Raw genomic sequence first — 20,485 nt, 5'->3', positions numbered from 1 at the left:
ACTGAACAACCAAGAAACGCTAAACTACACGTCCTGCAATTTCTATGTCAATACACACACACACACGTAAAGTCCTTCCAATTGTTCTCCACACCCTATTATTTAAGGAAAAAAATACTATGAATTTATTAAAATAAATATAAACCTTCATAACATATATCTTCTACTCTCCCTCTTATCTTCCACTAACAACTCTTGACTTTTCTATAACTCCTACTATCTCGCAAGGAATTATAATCCATAATATTTTCATTAATTTCATGTAATAATTATATAATTATGAAAGGAGAGTTCATCTCTTTGTTTGGTACACACTTGAAATGGATAAAATCTTTTTATAATATATACTCTCTCATTTTACTCTTTATCTTGTGTTATTTCTTTATTTTTCATCGCTGGCTAATAACTTTTCTAATAAAAAATTCTAACTCAAGTAGACCCTGATCTCAAGTGCTAATATCTTTTTGATTTGTATTAACAACTATTATTTAAAAAGATGGAAAAAAATTACTAACTTTCATCAACAAAAAAAAAAAAACTTATGTGGACAATTGACATTACAATTTAATTGTTATTAAAAAAATTAATTAATTAATCATATATCATTGGAATAAGATTTATGTGCGGCGGTGATATATATAATTCGTTTGTGGTGTCTGCACGCATATGATCGATTTTCTCTTGTATTTATACTATTTTGATTAATTTAATTTTAAGTAATTACTCATGAATGTGTGTTCTCATCTAAATAATCAGGATCAAAATTCAATTTCTGCTTAAATAAACATCAATTAAACACGTCAACGTACAGGTGACTCTCTAAAAAGAATCATTAGGATCATATTTGATTGTTTGTAACTCCGTCATCATTATGAATTTATTGTTTAACTTGTACAATGGGGAGACTTTAAAAATTCTGGACATCGATGGGGCATCACTTCAAGTTCAAAAATTGAAGGAAGAGCTCGTCAACCGGTGGCGAAGGAGAGTGTCTAGAGATGGCAAAACCCCGGGCCGGGTCCAGGTATTGCCATGACCGGACCCTGCCCGGATGCAATCGGTCTGGGTCCGGGCCGGGTTTTAATCCGGGTACCCGAATTTTATATTTTTTTAATATTTTATGTGTATATATTTTTTATTTTTTGGTAATTTTATAAGTTTTAAATTTATTTCAATAAAATTTGACATGAAAATATAAACTTTAAGTGTTTAAAACTTTATATATGTATAATAAATAAGTCAAATAAATATAAAATATTTAAAATAATATATATTTTATAATTTTTTAAATAAAATCCGGGTTCCGGGTTTATCAAGTGATGCCTAAAACCGACCCGGCTTTATACCCGGGCTAGGTAATACTCGGCCCGCAACGTCCGAGTACAGTCCGGGTTCGGACCGGGCGGGTATTTTTGCCACCTCTAAGAGTGTGGGCTAAGCTGGCTTTTAGCTCAGCCGAATTTAGGGAAAAAGTTTTTACTTTTATTTGCAAAACTATCACTGCTTCAATTTTACAAAATTGCCACTAATGTATATTACGAAATTGCTAGTGCTGTGACTCATTGAGGGATTTTACTAGGCCACAATTGCCATTGCAATTTACAAAATTGCCAACTTCAACTCCTGCATTCTTTTACTTTTTTAAGTCACTTCTTCCTTTTTGGGAGACTTTTAATGGAACAATTTGTAGTATTAACACTAATGTATTCAGTAAATATTTTATAATTACAATTGTAATTTTAAAGTTAAGTTTATTTTTTATTCGAAATCAACAACTAAGAAATTAAAGCTTCTCCATAAAATTTATGGAAAGTTCCAGAGGATGTGTCAACATAGAAAATATGATTGCACAAAAAATTCTATTCATATCCGGATTGCATTTTCCAGCAAAAATTAACTTGATAACATGGAGAATTCAAAAGGCTTCGCCCATTAAACTATGAATGGAAATGAATATCGCTTCAAGCTAAGAAGTTGGAGAAACATTTATATGGATCTAGCACACTATCTCAACATGTTAATTTAGAAGGTTTGATGAGTTTTATAATGGGATTATATAAATGTTGGTTTAAAATCACCATATGCATTAAAGAGGATAAGTCCCACTACGAAACCCACCATAGCTTCCTAAACAATAAGTTCCTAATGCTAAATTGGTGGCCAAACCCACATAAATTTTTCTCCTAAAATTTCAACTTCAATAATTGGCTTAGGTGATGTTCTTAATCTTCATATTAATCTATACACGATTAGCAAATCTTGTCGAAGCCTTACAATTTTTTTCTAATTGTTATATTATTATTTTTTGATCCAATGGTAACTAAATTTCTTTCCCATCCATATGAGTGAGTTTCAAATGCTAGTTTTCTTGTTTTCAACCCAAGGAATTTTACTAATAGAACTAGATAGCACCCACAGCCGTATATTAATGCAAAACAAAATGAGTATTCAATAATATATCAAGTATTTTTCATATTTTGACCTATTTGCGAAGTTTTGAAGTTTGATCACTGAAAATTTACAAGTTTTTTAAATCATAACCGGCCTAATACGACCTGAATCCCGAATTTTTGAAAAAAAAAACTATCAGTCTCAAAACGGACGCCTTCAAATTTGTGTGACTAGACAAATGTGGGGGTGTTAGATATATCTGAGAATAAATTGTCATTGTCTGGTGAAATTCCATGCAGTCTAGGCGGTTGCATTACGTTGAAACAACTCATCATTTTCTTCCAAGGGAAAATTCCTTCTATCAAATAAAACAGGAAGAACATGATCCTGCTGCATGGCTGAAAAATTAGCAAAAATATTATCCACATAGGCAGATGGATGCTTAATCCAAATTAGAGCTGTGGGTCCAAGATTATTAATATTGGTTTATTCATTTCTTGACTTTCTGCATTTCATCTTCTCATCTTCCCTTCACTCATCCAAAATCTGAGCCTTTCATAGATTCATTTTATTTCTTATTATTCTGAGCTGGTTTTGATATTTAAAATTCCTCTAATTCGTGGCTTGAGCGTGCCCTGCCCCGATTGCTTTCGCTGATGCCTTGGTTGTTCTGTCCTCTTTCTGTGATTTTTATGAAATTTTTATCGCAAGATTATTTGAAGTACGGCCAAATTGCAGAATAGATGTGCCGAGATTTGTTGATTTCATATTTCTTATCATCATCATCATTTATTTAACTTCAGTCAGTTCGATATCTACGCGGATTGAATGAATCTTATTGTTTCGCAACCTGCTGAATTTCTTGAACCCATTCAAGGGGGATGATAGCAAATTGGAAGTCTAGTCATTCGACTCTTGTAGGCTATTCAAAATGACAATGAGGTTAAAGCCGACAAAAAATAAATAAAAACAGAGGAGATCCACAACAGAACCGAAAATAAAGCATACGCCCTAGTGGTAAATTCGATGATCAAGATCTTATACAGAACAATTCCAAACGGCAAACGGCAGCTGGGAGATAAGAATACCATGATAAAATTTTACTTTGAAAATGACAGGCCGTGTAAACACAAATGACAAGTGTTGTCACGCACATGCCGTCTCATATATTTTTATAAACCAACAACCAGAAAAGGTATGTATCGACGCATGATATATCTGGGGGAGACTGCACCGAATATTTCAGAGAGGGAAAAAAGCTTTGTGAAACGTTGATTCCTGTGGTGCTTTAAGCCTTTCCTAAGTCATTTAACAGTAATCTGAACCTCCATCCATCATACTTAACTTTCTTCTCCTACTTTTCTTTTCTTTTCTAATACTGTTGATTAAATTGTTTAATTTTCTTCTCCCTACTTTTTTTTTTCTTTTCTAATACTGTTGAAAGGAAAAGCTGTATTATATTATTCCGTACAGAGGATAATTAATATTATTAGAAAAATAAAAAAGTACTAGTTTCACTGTCCCGGTGCCAGCCGGTTCACATTTCAGCATCAAGTACAGAGTCCCTAAATCATTGCAAAAAATATACAAACATAGTTTATCTTACCAACCTCCACAAAAGTTTTATCATTTTAATTTCCTTTCGGCAGTTAAATGGATTTTGTAAACATGATGAGTTCAATCATTGTAAGCATTTGTTTCTTTATTTTCTGTTGCTTCAGCTTCAGCTTGCAGTCAACCGATTATATGCTCAAAAGCAATGAAACTGATCAACTTGCATTGCTTCAATTCAAGGCCAAAGTTACTCATGACCCTCTTGAGGTTTTGAGATCATGGAACTATTCCAGGCACTTTTGTCAATGGAAAGGTGTCACTTGCAGTCCACGGCACCAAAGGGTGACTGGATTACGTCTTCCATCTTTACTCTTGCAGGGGTCTCTGTCGCCTGACATTGGTAATTTGAGTTTTCTCAGAGTGTTAGATCTCAAAAACAATAGCCTCCGCAACGAAATCCCCCAAGAGATTGGATATCTGTTCAGGTTACGAATTTTAGAGCTGAACATCAATACATTCGGAGGTCAAATTCCTGACAACATATCGCATTGCGTTAACCTTGAATCCCTGGGGTTAGGCGTCAATGAGCTTGTGGGGAAAGTTCCAGGGAAACTGGGCTTCTTATCAAAGCTCCAGATTCTCGTAGTACACCTAAACAGTTTGTCAGGAGAAATCCCATCTTCCTTGGGCAATTTGTCATCACTCCAAGTCCTCTCAGCAGCTCGAAATCAATTTGTGGGACAAATTCCTGAAACCCTGAGTCAGCTTAAGAGGATGCTTTATTTATTATTGGGAGTAAATAAGCTATCAGGTGAAATCCCTTTCTCAATCTACAACTCATCTTCGCTTAATTATATTTGTGTTCCCGTTAACCAACTTCAAGGAAGCCTTCCATCAGACTTAGGCTTCACTCTACCTAATCTTGAACAACTAAACATTGGTGATAATCAGTTTACTGGGCCTATTCCTGCTTCAATATCCAATGCCTCAAATCTAATGGCACTTTTAATTTATATGAATGGATTCAGTGGAAAGGTGCCTAGTTTGGAAAATTTACATAAACTCCAACGGGTTATTATTTCTCAGAATCACTTAGGAAATGGGGAAAAAGATGACTTGGAATTTTTCAGTTCGTTGGTCAACGCTTCCGGACTAGAGCTACTGGAAATTAGTGGCAACAATTTTGGTGGAATGTTACTTGAAACTGTGGGAAACTTGTCAACCCGACTTAGAAAATTAGTAGTTGGAAACAATCAGTTGTTCGGAAATATCCCAAGTGGATTAAGAAATCTTGTTAACTTGGAGTTTTTAGATCTTGGGTTCAACCAATTCACAGGCCGAATTCCGGGAATTATAGGAGATCTTCATAAGCTGCAGGGGTTGGAGCTCAAGGGGAACAAGTTTATGGGGGAAATTCCATCTTCTATAGGAAATTTGACATTGTTAATCACACTAAATTTTGCCGAAAACATGTTAGAGGGAAGCATTCCGTCAAGTCTAGGGAAATGCCAAAACTTAATATTATTAAATCTCTCTAATAACAACCTCAGTGATACCATACCCACTGAAGTGATTGGGCTCTCTTCCTTCTCAATCTACCTTGATCTATCTCAAAACCAACTGAACGGTCCTTTGCCCTCAAATTTTGGTATCTTGAAAAATCTGGGTGTTATAGATGTATCTGAGAACAAATTGTCTGGTGAAATTCCAAGCAGTATAGGAAGTTGCGTTATGGGAACAACTCATCATGAATGGTAATTTCTTTCAGGGGAATATCTCTTCATCAAAAGGGAGCCGGCCACTCCTCCATCAGCATTATTGGCCTCGGTTTTACGAGTGTCCTATCAGAATCTGTTCAAAGCAACTGATGGGTTCTCTTTGGAAAACTTGATTGGTGCCGGTAGCTTTGGTTCGGTCTATAAAGGAATCCTCAATCACGATGATCATGAAACGCTGGTGGCAGTGAAGGTGCTTAATCTTCAACATCGAGGACCTTCAAAGAGTTTCATGGCGGAGTGTCAAGCCTTGAGAAGTGTTAGGCATCGGAATCTCGTCAAAATAATAACTTCGTGTGCAAGTGTTGACTTTCAAGGAAATGATTTCGAGGCCTTAGTTTATGAGTTCATGGTGAACGGGAGCCTGGAGGAATGGTTGCATCCAAACCCTGAGGCACCAAGGAATTTAAATCTCCTCCAAAGACTGAATATTGCCGTTGATGTTGCTTCCGCATTGGATTATCTTCATCATTATTGCGAAACTCCAATAGTCCATTGTGATCTCAAGCCAAGCAATGTTCTTCTGGATTAGCAAAATTCCTTCTGGAAGCCACCAATAACTTGTCATCTAATCAATCAAGCTCTGTTGGAGTAAAAGGAACCGTTGGTTATGCTGCTCCAGGTAAATACTATAATTTAATTAACTTGTCTTTCAATCCTTAGAGATTTTACTAGTTGAACTAACAATTTTAGTTTTCGAATTGCAGAGTACGGAATGGGGAGCGAAGTCTCAACAAGTGGAGATGTGTACAGTTTTGGAATACTCTTGCTGGAAATGTTTACAGGAAAGAGGCCGATGAATGAAATGTTTACAGGCAATCTAACCCTACATAATTTTGTCAAGGAAGCTCTTCCTGAAAGACTCGCTGAAATTGTTGATCCAGTGCTTCTTGTAGGAAGAGAAGAAGGGGAGACAAGCGAAATTGTTATCACGTTGAGGAACATGTTTGGAATTGAATAGTGAAAGGCTTATGCTGCTGAAAAGCTATCTTTCTCATATGAAGATAACTTTCAGTTGCTTTTTGCTTTACTGCTGTCAATGTAACAATAGACACCGGCAACGTTCGGTTGCTTTGTTTAAATGCTTTCTGAAATATATACGTGTGTGTGTGTATTGTTTTTAAATGATAAAAAAAAATTGTCCTTAAATTGAGGTTAATGAAATCACGGCATGTAAGCAATACAGAAAAGAACAGAGGAAAGGATATTCTTTCCTCATGTGGCTTGAATTAACTTGCATATGACTTCGATTAGTTTCACACAATTTGAGCCCAAAATTTAAGCATACCAATTCCTGAGAGCACTAAAATAGTAAACTGCTGCATAGATACGTCCAAATGATACGCAAAAATGACCAATTTTGTCTAGAAATTCAGATACTATGGATTATTAATGACCCACAGACCATAGGATGCCCAGCAAATATGAATTTGTTTAAATTTAGATTCTGATTTGATTTTAATTTAGGATTTATTTTTAAAAATTCTTGTAACCAACCTCATATAATATACTTGCATCCAATAAATAGAGACATATATACAATTGGTGAGAGAGTTAATTTTTTTTTAAACAAATTTTTTGAACTTATCGAATTTTTTTGGCGTTCAAACTCTTAACTTATCAATAAGATATATTATTAACAAAGCTTGACTTATCAACCATATATTATTTTTTTATATATACTTATCACGTGAACCAACAAACAAAGTTCCCGGCTTTCCCCTAATGTAATGTGACATTATTAACAAAGCTTGGTAAACAAAGACTAAAAGATTAAATACGTCTGCTATCTCCCATATGCTGGCTGCATAATACATGAGCACATGTCCCATTTCTTTGACTTTTGCGCATGCCGAAGCAGAGCTTTTTTCAAAGCTACAATTAATGGCCTAAGAAAATGCCAACTTCATCTCAAAAGATTTCAGTGATAAATGATCGACATTAAGCGCACAACCGCGGTTACCTGACCCATATTGCCCACATCCAAAGCAACATGGCTGTAGTTTTCCCACAATTGCCAACTGTTCTGTCTGTTACAAAATCATGTTATACGTTATTACATTAGATATCACCTTTTGCCCAGCAGCAACAAATTATGTATGACAGTGTTGTTGTGATCAGATAGTGTCCAACTGCATTGTGCGTGACAGAAGATAAAAATGTAGTGATCAGGGGGAAAAAAGACAGAACTTGAACTTTAGGGCCTCCTTGAATGCTATAAAAGCCTCTTTGCTCTTCTTCTTGATCATATGCCTGCAAGATTACATAAATCTCAAGACTTCCATAGTTATAATTGACGAGAATTTTACCATCCCAGATATTTTTTGTCATGAATTTTTTAAATGTACTAGAAGAGAGAATAAGTAGCTCTTCATATCTTGTCACAAGTGGTATTAACCAATTAATGTCTCTCTAACTAATAATTATACCGCTAAGTAAAGTTCTACAATTGTGAAAAACACAGTAACTCACATACAAGATGAAATCGAGACTGCACAAATTCTAGTACAGTATAAAATAAGAAGAAAAGATGCATTAAAAGACAAATAATAAGCACAAGAAAAAATTAAACAGAGAGAAAATAGACTGTAGAGAGATGCGAGGGAAGCAATTTGTGCTTTTTTCTTTTAAAAATTTAAATAAGACAAAAGGGAGAACTTCAATCGCTTTGAAAACGACAGAGGTATATGCTATGGATAATCCTCAAAAGAGCTGGCTAATATTTGCCCTATTCCTAATTATAACAGTACTATCTAGTTCTTAGCATTTGCAGCAACTAAATTCACTCATCAAGGGAATATGGAACCATATAAAATTTATATAGAACAACTGCAACAAGAAAGTCAAAACAAAGTAAACCAAATATGGGAAGCATACTCTTGCAGATAGAAGATGAACGTGATTGACACCATATTAAAGAATACAGAGCAAGAGGATGGAATGACACGATGACAAAGAAAAGAGCATACAAGCAAGCAATATTGTTCCAAGCTTCCCCATTGTCTGGATCAAGTTGAACAGCCCGAGTAAACCCATCCAGAGCCTTTTCAACATCCCGAGCCTGTATTTATATTTCAGCTGAGAGTTTCAGAAACTTGGGGCAAAAGGATAAGAAATCTCTCCAAACTAAACACATACTAATACAAAAATAAGATACCTTCAATGCAGCAGCACCAAGAGCAAATCAGCCATCCGGATACAAAGAATTCAAGGCCATGGCAGCCTCCCTGAGACAAACCAAGGGTAAATTGTCATTCAGCCGTATCAGTTGTCAATGCTGCAAATTACTGTGTGGCAGAAAGAGAAGTAAAGCATTAAAGCAACATACCACAGGATTTTAGATGTCTCGTACTCCCCTCTATTGTATGCACTACGAGCTAGAGACCTGCGATTCACATAAAGATATGTTAACTAAAAAATGATCATGGTACAAGCATAATATGAACTACATTTTCTCTGTGCAACGAATATCACCTTAGCTCGAGCTGACTTATCATTCGAAACTTCCAAAGCTTTTTCATAGCAGGCATCATTATTTGTAACATCACCTAATGAACATCACAAGTCAGCAATCCACAATTCAACTCATCATTCTGGCTACATTATCACCACAAGTTATAAGAAACAAACGGCAGTGAAGAGACCGAGATAAGGTCAAGTAACAGTTGTCTTTCAACCATGTTTTTTTTTTTTCCTTCTTTCTAAACAAATGGGTCAATAATCAAAAGATATCATATTATAATCACATGCATATATCCATTATAAGAAATCAATGCAGAAAATCATTATTGTTTAAATTGTGGCCACATATTCAAATGTCTCGAACCAAATATTCTCACAAAGGATATGATTTTCAGAATTCACTTGATGGTATGTATTTCTCAAACATTTCACGGCACCTGGTGCATCAGAATCATCTAAAATGCAGGCAGGGAAGAGGATAAGTGGAAAACAGCCTCCTGATGCTTCCTTCACAACCCCCCCCGCCGGGCGCCCCTCCTTTTCTAGTTTAGAATGCAAATATTCGGCAAAAACTTATTTTTTAGATAATACTGCTGAAGATAATATAGGACCAAGGTGCAGAACCGTCAGAAGACTAACAATAAATGTCAGAATATGAGTATAAAATACATTGACTCAAATGCAAGACCAAAAGCAATCAGTAAGAACGCACAGTAAGCTTTTAAATCGGATACAGCAAGTAAAAGATAAAATTAAAAGGTTTCATTTTCTTCTGACAATATCCTCACATCCAATGAACAATTATCCCTAGATTGCAATAAGTGACATCAACAATGGATATAACTGAAATGAGAAGTAACTATAAAATGGATCATAGAAAAGGTTCATCAATAAACCATAATCTAGGGTCATTAGGCTTTTCAGACAGCCTTGCTTTTATTAGTTCAAAAGCTGCTGCTTTCTTGCCCAATAGGCTGTTTTTTACATCATACACAAAACCAACTCCCATTAGCAACACGAGAGAGAGAGAGAGAGAGAGAGAGATTAGGATAATGGTTATCTATGACACCATACCAGTTGCAGTATATTAGATTATCGCACAACTCCAGATCCTCAAAAATTTTAATAGCCTCTCCAATCAAGCCACAGCTTACTAAAAGTTCAGCAAATTCCCTAAAATCAAGAAAAATCGAAATAGACAGATTATGAAGAGAATAAACAGAGCAATTAAACTCTAACCAAGTCAACATATGTCAACTAAGATATGAAACAATGACAGCGTAATGATAGTTGGCAAAATGACAAGAAAATTAAATCACAATCATTCAAAGATGCAGAAGAAATAGTTTTACTTTCGCAGGGCAGGAATAGTTGGAACGTAAATCACATAACAAAAGGGAATCCTTTGAGTCACACCGGGAGAAGAATTAGAAATGCCCTCAACCTGAAACAAAGCAAAATATGATGGTAAGCAACCTTCAAAAATCTTGAACCAGAATACAGGATAGCATATGAAATCACTTATGAAGTGAAAAGCAAAGATGCAAGTACCTAATCTCTCTAGACAATTAAATCAAACGATTAATGGCATATCTAGCGATATAAGGGAGAGAAACCTAGTCTTGATTAGCAGCTTAGAAAAAGCAAAAAAGCTTTTGGGTCCAATAAAGTACTAGCTGCAGAAAGTTTGGAATCTTCTATAGATCGATAAGCAACTCTTGTCAATTTGAATGAAAATGGTTTAGGTAACAAAATATTTAAGAAGAAAAGGCTCACAGATCATACCAGTTTGTCCATCATCTCTAAAGCACGCCCTTTTGTGCGACTACGGGTGGACTCCCATCTAATACGTAAGAGATCACAGAAAAACTTTAGCTGAAAGATGGAAAAATCATGTGAGAATCAGAAGTACCACTTCAGAATATGAGATTTAAAATCAAGAAAACCTGATGCTGTATTGTATATATACTTACAATGAAGCATGACGACTGCTGTGAATCAATTGCCTCTATGTATGGAGCCATATCCCATCCTGAATCAGAAAAATAACTATAAATCAGCAAATGACCAAATCAACAGATCCAAAAAGTAGCACACAGTCAGAGAGAAACTGATGCCTCCAAAAGCTTTTTCAAGGTCAAGTATTTACTTAGTTACAGACCAACATCAAGGGGCTAACATGGGATCCCTTCAAGGCCTACTGATTAGGTGAATATCTAATACATTCCCCAACTAGAGAAGTCATAAAGAGGAAAAAAAAGAACAATGCATTTTCGGTTTTCACATGTTCCATTTTTGGAACTGGGGTTGAGTTCAGCAAAGCTGCTGCAACATCCAGTCTCATTGCTTCTTTAAGTATCATTAGAGTAAGACTTTCGGGAACACAGTGTTCATCCTCAAATTACTTAAGGGACATGTTGACCTCATCAGCTAGCTTTTCAACCAGCTCAGCTTTGTGTAACAACGCATTTGGTTTCCAAAAGTGGAACAAAGCATTCAGCATCCAGAAATAACACCCGTGAAAGGCATGTGAATATAATGAGGATATTAAGATGGATGTACAGGGATACAACTACAGAAATTGTGCTCAGTTATCATCTGTAATGCAATCTCTTATCATCAATCTACTAAAGGAATTATTACTGAGAATGATTTAAAAATTAAATAGCAATATGCTTAACATCTTATGGCCTTTAACAAGAGGACTACACACCGCCCAACCATAAAACAACTTACTTTGCATTTCATCTTCCCGTGAGCTCTTTTCTATTAGAACGCACCTCGACAAGATCACTGCCTGTTGGATTGCCTTTAAATGGGCTGCTGAGCCACCAGCGTGAATGCATTGGACTCCAGATTCAGATTCATGACTATTCCCCAATAATTTTGGGGTCACAAAAACATCAGAGGCATCACCAATAGTAGAATCATGTGTATGAATGACTTGGTTTATTGAAGGGCAGACATCAGAAGTGTTGGTTGAGCTTGTGTTTGCAACAAGTACCATTTTTGCCTTTGGTTCTACCTATATGCAGGAGCAATCTCAAAGCTAAGAAGGAAGATCCTGACAACTTTATAAATGATGCACATTCAATCTTTACCTGACGGACAGTACGGAAACCAAGAACCCCAGTAACTGAAAGCTGGAGACCAGCTGCCACTTCAGCTGATTCAAAATGTTTCCTGATACCATAAAGCATTTTAGAAATCAGCAGAAACTATAGAAGAAGTCCTATAGTAAGGTAATGATGGAAGTTAGTAATCAGTTAATGCAAATTCCACTGCTAACAACTCAAACTAATGTTTGATGATTGAAACAATAAACATTAAAAAAAGGGAGATTTTGATGAAGTCCAAACATAAAACTTTGTTCTTGCATCTCCCTGACACACAATGCACAAAATCATTTTCGATGACGGAGAGAGTTCTACAGGCAAGTTCCATGTTGGAAATAACATGTTTCCAAGAGAAAACTTTTCTAATGAAGCCAGAAATAAGACCATCGAATATAAAACTTTCCCAGGATAACTCACCTGCAAGAATCAACTCTCCTGTAAATGTGTTCTAACAGTCCTGCTTCTAAATGAAATGTTGAAACAATCTCTGAAGGATCGATATCATGCAACTGGTTGCCCCAATAAGTACTAACATTTACCAAAGTGCCAAAATTTTGTAAAGTCTCAGCCATAAAAACTTTCAATAGATCATACAAAGAAGACGACTGCTCGTCTAAAATCCTTTGATCCATAAGTAGGAGTCTTGTGAGCCACCATGAAATGGTTCCAATCCCATTCACAGGCAACACAGTTGCATCAGACAGCAAATCTTTTGTCTTCATGATCAACATTTTGGCAAAAACTATATACTACAAAAAGATCACAAAATGTAAAATAAGTTAAAAAAGATAATATTAACATTAACACTGTCTAAGCAATAGAATCTATTCATTTTTCGATAGACTGAGTACCTGAAGATAGGAGAACTTTCCCAGCAAGTCAGAGCCAACAGACATGAGCTGATAACGCGCCCAATTCTCCCACTCTATCAATTCGTTGCCTTCTAAAGTTGAAACTTCTAGTGGAAACCAACACTTTGGCGAATTATCAACTAAAGGCCTCTATTAATTCAAGTTCAAACGTTCATCACTAAACCTTTTTTTTTTAATTTTTTACTAATATTTATTATATTAATTGCAATTATTTAAAAATTTATAAATAAGAAACTCACCCAGTCACGTTACACTGAGTGAACCAAAAAAGAGCAGCAATTGAAAGACACATGAGCAGAATAACTCGACAAGCCTTATCCACGTCATTTTCGGAATCGTTCACTATAAACGCTTCGACAAGCTGGAGCAGCTCGGAGTAGACGCGGTCGGCACACACACACGTAAAGTCCTTCCAATTGTTCTCCACACCCTATTATTTAAGGAAAAAAATACTATGAATTTATTAAAATAAATGTAAACCTTCATAACATATATCTTTTACTCTCCCCTTATTTTCCACTAACAACTTTTGACTTTTCTATAACTCCCACTATCTCGCAAGGAATTATAATCCATAATATTTTCATTAATTTCTTGTAATAATTATGTAATTATGAAAGAAGAGTTCATCTCTTTGTTTGGTACACACTTGAAATGGATAAAATCTTTTTATAATATATACTCTCTCATTTTACTCTTTATCTTGTGTTACTTCTTTATTTTTCATCGCTGGCTAATAACTTTTCCAATAAAAAATTCTAACTCAAGTAGACCCTGATCTCAAGTGCTAATATCTTTTTGATTTGTATTAACAATTATTATTTAAAAGATGGAAAAAAAATTACTAACTTTCATCAACAAAAAAAAAAAATCTTATGTGGACAATTGACATTACAATTTAATTGTTATTAAAAAAATTAATTAATTAATCATATATCATTGGAATCAGATTTATGTGCGGCGGTGATATATATAATTCGTTTGTGGTGTCTGCACGCATATGATCGATTTTCTCTTGTATTTATACTATTTTGATTAATTTAATTTTAAGTAATTACTCATGAATGTGTGTTCTCATCTAAATAATCAGGATCAAAATTCAATTTCTGCTTAAATAAACATCAATTAAACACGTCAACGTACAGGTGACTCTCTAAAAAGAATCATTAGGATCATATTTGATTGTTTGTAACTCCGACATCATTCTGACTTTATTGTTTAACTTGTACAATGGGGAGACTTTAAAAATTCTGGACATCGATGGGGCATCACTTCAAGTTCAGAAATTGAAGAAAGAGCTCGTCAACCGGTGGCGAAGGAGAGTGTGGGCTAAGCTGGCTTTTAGCTCAGCCGAATTTAGGGAAAAAGTTTTTACTTTTATTTGCAAAACTATCACTACTTCAATTTTACAAAATTGCCACTAATGTATATTACGAAATTGCTAGTGCTGATGGATGACTTTACTAGGCAAAATTGCCAACTTCAGCTCCTGCATTCTTTTAATTTTTTAAGTCACTTCTTCCTTTTTGGGAGACTTTTAATGGAACAATTTGTAGTATTAGCCCCCTATTTGTCATTGTGGTAGGGCAGTCACTGCAACACTAATATATTTAGTAAATACTTTATAATTACTATTGTAATTTTAAAGTTCAGTTTTTTTTTATTCTGAAATTATATTTATCACACTATCAATTTTTATTTCGTAATTACAAATTTCTTTCCATACGAACTATAACTTTTAGGCCATGATACTTTAATACCAAATAAGAGCTTAATATATTTGAAATCAACGGCTAAGAAGTTAAAGCTTCTCCATAAAATTTACTGAAAGTTCTAGAGGATGTGTCAACATAGAAAATTTGTTTGCACAAAAAATTTATTCATATCCAGATTGCATTTTCCAGCAAAAATTAACTTGATAACATGGAGAATTCATAAGGCTTTGCCCATTAAACTATCAATGGAAATGAATATTGCTTCAAGCTAAGAAGTTGGAGAAACATTTATATGGATCTAGCACACTATCTCAACATGTTATTTTAGAAGGTTTGATGAGTTTTATAATGGGATTATATAAATGTTGGTTTAAAATCACCAAATGCATTAAACAGGATAAGTCCCACTACGAAACCCACCATAGCTTCCTAAACAATAAGTTCCTAATGCTAAATTGGTGGCCAAACCCACATAAATTTTAATCTATACATGATTAGCAAATCTTGTCGAAGCCTTACAATTTTTTTTTTCTAATAATAATAATAATTTTTTAATCCAATGGTAACTAAATTTCTTTCCCATCCATATGAGTGAGTTTCAAACAGGGGTGGATCTATTAGAGCTGTTTTCGTTTTATTGTTTTCAACTCAAGAAATTTTACCAACATTACTAGATACCACCCACAGCCTTATATTAATGCAAAAGAAAATGAGTATTCAATAATATATCAAGTATTTTTCATATTTTGACCTATTTGCAAAGTTTTGAAGTTTGATCACTGAAAATTTACAAGTTTTTCAAAACATAACCGGCCTGATCGACCTGAATCCCGAATTTTTGGAAAAAGTTTTGATCAGTCTCAAAACAGACGCCTTCAAATTTGGGTGACTAAACAAATGTGGGTGCGGTAGATCTATCTGAGAATAAATTGTCATTGTTTGGTGAAATTCCATGCAGTCTAGGTAGTTGCATTACGTTGAAACAACTCATCATTTTCTTCCAAGGGAAAAGACCATTGAGTTCTTTAAGAACTGATCTTTCTCTCGCAACAATTTGTCCGGCCAAATTCCAAAAAATTTGAGTGCTTTCCCTTTATGCAGAATTTAAGTCTCTTTTAAGTTTTAACCATTTTGAGGGTGAATTTAGATCTATCTTTTTGCAGAACTTAAAACTGAAGAGCTATTCAAATGATCGAATTGATACTAGGGATATAAAATTATGTTGGATGAAAAAGATCTCCAATCTGAATAAAGAAAATTATGTTTGTATATTAAAAACATAGCACACATCAAAACTGTTGATGCCGAAAAACAACTTCAACAATTGAATTTGTTTTGATGGGGAAAGAGAGCACGATCTGTACAGTGAGTTGAACATGAATTTCTCGACATCCAAAATGTCATGCATAGTGTTCTCTAGTTATTATCGAAAAGGTTCATAATCCACCCCCCCCCCCCCCCCCCCCCCCCCCCACACCCACTTCTTCTCTGTTTTTAACTTATATTGCCCCCTCCCTAATAGTTGGCCAATTTCTCCTTTTTATGCGGTAGTGGAGCCATCCACACCTTAATTCTAGGATCAACATGCCACCAATAATGGTTTAGTTTAGGTAAAAATCGCCTATCAACAAAAACAGAGGCGATCCACAACAGAACCGAAAACACAAAAGATGAGGCGGCAATGTAATTCGAGAAAATAAAACATACGCCCTCGTAGTAAATTCGATGATCAAGATCTTGTACAGAACAATTCCAAACGGCAAACGGCAGCTGGGAGATAAGAATACCATGATAAAATTTTCCTTTGAAAACGACAGGCCGTGTAAACACAAATGACAAGTGTTGTCACACACATGCCGTCTCATATATTTATATAGACCAACAACCAGAAAAGGTATGTATCGACGCATAATATGTCTTGTAAAAACAACATGTCATTTACAGTTTATAATTGATAACGGCATGACGTCTCTTGGTTGCACTAGCAAAATCTGGGGGTGACTGCACCGAATATTTCAGAAAGGGAAAAAAGCTTTGTGAAACGTTGATTCCTGTGGTGCTTTAAGTCTTTCCTAAGTCATTTAACAATAATCTGAACCTCCATCCATCATACTTAACTTTCTTATCCTACTTTTTTTCTTTTCTAATTCCCGTCGTGCTTTGAACGTTTCCCAACTCATTTAACAGTAGTCTAACACTCCATCCATCGTATTTACCTTTCTCTTGTCCTACTTTTCTTCTTTTTCAATATTGTTGATTAAATTGTTCTATATTTACTGTGGATTAAGCACTAAAATAAAATAAAAATGACAAAATGCTGGAAACTGACCGAGACTCAAAAGGAAGTCCGGTGGGTCTTTCTTTAAAGCTGGAATATATTGTTCTTACAATAGTAATAAATATGATAATTAATATTATTAGAAAAACAAAAAGTATTAGTTTCATTGTCACGGTGCCAGCCGGTTCACATTTGAGCATCAGGGACAGAGTCTATAAATCATTGCAAAAAATATGCAAACATAGTTTATCCTACCAACCTCTATAAAAGTTTTATCATTTTAATTTCCTTCGGACGTTAAATGGATTTTGTAAACATGACGAGTTCAATCATTGCAAGCATTTGTTTCTTTATTTTCTGTTGCTTCAGCTTCAGCTTGCAGTCAACCGATTATATGCTCAAAAGCAATGAAACTGATCAACTTGCATTGCTTCAATTCAAGGCCAAAGTTACTCATGATCCTCTTGAGGTTTTGAGTTCATGGAACTATTCCAGGCACTTTTGTCAATGGAAAGGTGTCACTTGCAGTCCACGGCACCAAAGGGTGACTGCATTACTTCTTCCATCTTTACTCTTGCAGGGGTCTCTGTCGCCTCACATTGGTAATTTAAGTTTTCTCAGAGTGTTAGATCTAAAAAACAATAGCTTCCGAAACGAAATCCCTCAAGAGATTGGATATCTGTTCAGGTTACGAATTTTATGGCTGAGCAACAATACATTCGGAGGTCAAATTCCCGACAACATATCGCATTGCGTTAACCTTGAATCCCTCTCGTTAGGCTCCAATGAGCTTGTGGGGAAAGTTCCAGGGAAACTGGGCTCCTTATCAAAGCTCCAGATTCTCGTAGTACACTTAAACAGTTTGTCAGGAGAAATCCCATCTTCCTTGGGCAATTTGTCATCACTCCAAGTCCTCTCAGCAGCTCGAAATCAATTTGTGGGACAAATTCCTGAAACCCTGGGGGAGATTAAGAGGATGCGTATTATAGCATTTGGAATAAATAAGCTATCAGGTGAAATCCCTGTCTCTATCTACAACTTGTCTTCGCTTAGTGTTTTTGATTTTCCTGTTAACCACTTCAAGGAAGCTTTCCATCAGACTTAGGCTTCACTCTTCCTAATCTTGAACTATTAAACGTTGCTGATAATCAGTTTGCTGGACCTATTCCTGCTTCCATATCCAATACCTCAAATCTAATGACACTTGCAATCGGAGGGAATGGATTCAGTGGAAAGGTGCCTAGTTTGGAAAATTTACATAAACTCCGAGAGGTTAGTATTTCTCAGCATCCCTTAGGAAATGGGGAAAAAGATGACTTGGAATTTGTCAATTCTTTGGTTAACGCTTCTAGACTAGAGCTACTGCAAATTAGTGACACCAATTGTGGCGGAATGTTACCTGAAGCTGTGGGGAACTTGTCAACCCGACTTAGAAAATTATCAGTTGGAAACAATCAATTGTTCGGAAATATCCCAAGTGGATTAAGAAATCTTGTTAACTTAGAGCTTTTAGACCTTGGGGACAACCAATTCACAGGCCGAATTCCGGAAAGCATAGGATATCTTCAAAAGCTGCAGGGGTCGGGGCTGAACGGGAACAAGTTTTTGGGGGAAATTCCATCTTCTATAGGAAATTTGGCATCGTTAACCATACTAGATTTTTCCGCAAACTTGTTAGAGGGAAGCATTCCATCAAGTCTAGGGAAATGCCAAAACTTAATATCCTTAAATCTCTCTAATAACAACCTAAGTGGTACCATTCCCACTGAAGTAATTGGTCTCTCTTCCTTGTCAATCTATCTTGATCTATCTCAAAACCAGTTGAATGGTCCTTTGCCCTCAAATTTTGGTATCTTGAAAAATCTGGGTTTTATAGATATATCTGAGAACAAATTGTCTGGTGAAATTCCAAGTAGTATAGGAAGTTGCATTTTGTTGGTGCAACTCATCATGAATGGTAATTTCTTTCAAGGGAATATACCTTCATCATTCAGTTCTTTGAGAGGCATTGAGAAGCTTGATCTTTCGCGGAACAATTTGTCTGGCCGGATTCCAAAATATTTTGAAAACTTTCTCTTTTTGCAGAAATTAAATCTGTCTTTTAATCATTTTGAGGGCGAAGTACCAATAAAAGGAGTCTTCAGCAATTCAAGTGCTATATCTCTTGATGGAAATGATAACCTCTGTGGTGGCATATCTGACTTGCATTTATCTACTTGTTCCATCAAAGAATCAAAGCAATCACGTGCCCGTTCCCTGAAACTGATTATTCCTGTAATTACAATAATTTTGTTAGTGACAGGGATGTCGTGTTTGATAATTACTTCCCGGCGGAGCAAATCAAAAAGGGAGCCGGCCACTCCTCCATCAGCATCCTTGGCTTCGGTTTTACGAGTGTCCTATGAGAATATGTTCAAAGCAACCGATGGGTTTTCTTTGGAAAACTTGATTGCTGCCGGTAGCTTTGGTTCGGTCTATAAAGGAGTCCTCAATCATGATGATCATGAAACGTTGGTGGCAGTTAAGGTGCTTAATCTTCAACATCGAGGAGCTTCAAAGAGTTTCATGGCGGAGTGTCAAGCCTTGAGAAGTGTTAGGCATCGGAATCTCGTCAAGCTTCTCCTTGACGAAATGACGATCTACTTCAACATGTTTTGTGCGATCATGTTGTACAGGATTCTGGGCAATCTCTATGGCTGCTTTATTATCACATTTAAGATTCATGGGTTTTGCATAATCAATCCCCAAATCTTTTAGTATGTTCTTGATCCATAACATCTCACACACACCTTGTGCCATTCCACGAAATTCCGCTTCAGCGCTTGATCTTGCCACAACCTTCTGCTTCTTGCTTCTCCAAGTGACGAGATTGCCTTCAACAAATGTAAAATAACCTGAGGTCGATCTTCTTGTTATCTGGTCACCTGCCCAATCAGAGTCCGTATATCCTTCAATGTTTGAGACATTATTTTTTGCGAACAATAAACCTTTTCCAGGAGCACACTTCAAATATCTCAGAATTCGATAGACTGCATCCATATGTTCTTCACTTGGTGAATGCATGAATTGGCTTACTATACTTACGGCATATGCTATGTCTGGCCTTGTGTGGGATAAATAGATTAACCTCCCAACTAGCCGTTGATAACGACCCTTATCAGTTGGAGTTTGATTTGGTAAAATCCCGAGCTTGTGATTCATCTCTATAGGCATTTCAGCTGGTTTACAATCAAGCATACCAGTTTCAGTGAGGAGATCTAACACGTATTTTCGTTGTGAAAGAAAAATTCCACTTTTCGATCTTGCTACCTCAATCCCTAAG

At 35.8% G+C, this 20,485-nt stretch overlaps 1 protein-coding gene, 1 long non-coding RNA gene and 2 pseudogenes across 3 annotated transcripts; 2 read left to right on the top strand and 2 right to left on the bottom strand.

The window, feature by feature from the left end:
- The first annotated feature begins 4,137 nt into the window (after positions 1–4,137).
- LOC18045363 lies at positions 4,138–6,681 on the top strand (annotated as a pseudogene).
- Positions 6,682–7,765: 1,084 nt separating this feature from the next.
- LOC112098881 lies at positions 7,766–9,685 on the bottom strand. Of its 2 annotated transcripts, XR_002905927.1 has the most exons (6): positions 9,620–9,685; positions 9,195–9,268; positions 9,049–9,105; positions 8,878–8,947; positions 8,690–8,781; positions 7,766–7,973 (listed from the first exon to the last, which is right to left on the bottom strand). It is a non-coding gene; the product is annotated as an uncharacterized LOC112098881 (long non-coding RNA). The 2 variants fall into 2 exon arrangements; XR_002905926.1 differs by lacking the exon at positions 9,620–9,685 and having other exon boundaries at positions 7,778–7,973; positions 9,195–9,424.
- A 483-nt stretch (positions 9,686–10,168) lies between these two features.
- On the bottom strand, positions 10,169–13,556 carry LOC18045362. Its single transcript, XM_024186277.1, has 9 exons — positions 13,410–13,556; positions 13,150–13,299; positions 12,716–13,047; positions 12,284–12,365; positions 11,919–12,207; positions 11,156–11,214; positions 10,968–11,057; positions 10,535–10,626; positions 10,169–10,355 (listed from the first exon to the last, which is right to left on the bottom strand). Exons 2-9 carry the CDS (start codon positions 13,192–13,194, stop codon positions 10,169–10,171), a joined length of 1,176 nt encoding a protein of 391 aa, XP_024042045.1. The 5' UTR covers positions 13,195–13,299; positions 13,410–13,556.
- A 1,293-nt stretch (positions 13,557–14,849) lies between these two features.
- Positions 14,850–19,688, top strand: LOC18045361 (annotated as a pseudogene).
- Positions 19,689–20,485: the final 797 nt, after the last annotated feature.

Source organism: Citrus clementina, unplaced genomic scaffold, assembly GCF_000493195.1.
Source record: "Citrus clementina cultivar Clemenules unplaced genomic scaffold, Citrus_clementina_v1.0 scaffold_4, whole genome shotgun sequence".
NCBI classification, from domain to species: Eukaryota; Viridiplantae; Streptophyta; class Magnoliopsida; order Sapindales; family Rutaceae; genus Citrus; species Citrus x clementina.
Note: the sequence above shows the minus strand (reverse complement) of the source record. Positions and strands in the feature narration are given on the sequence as shown.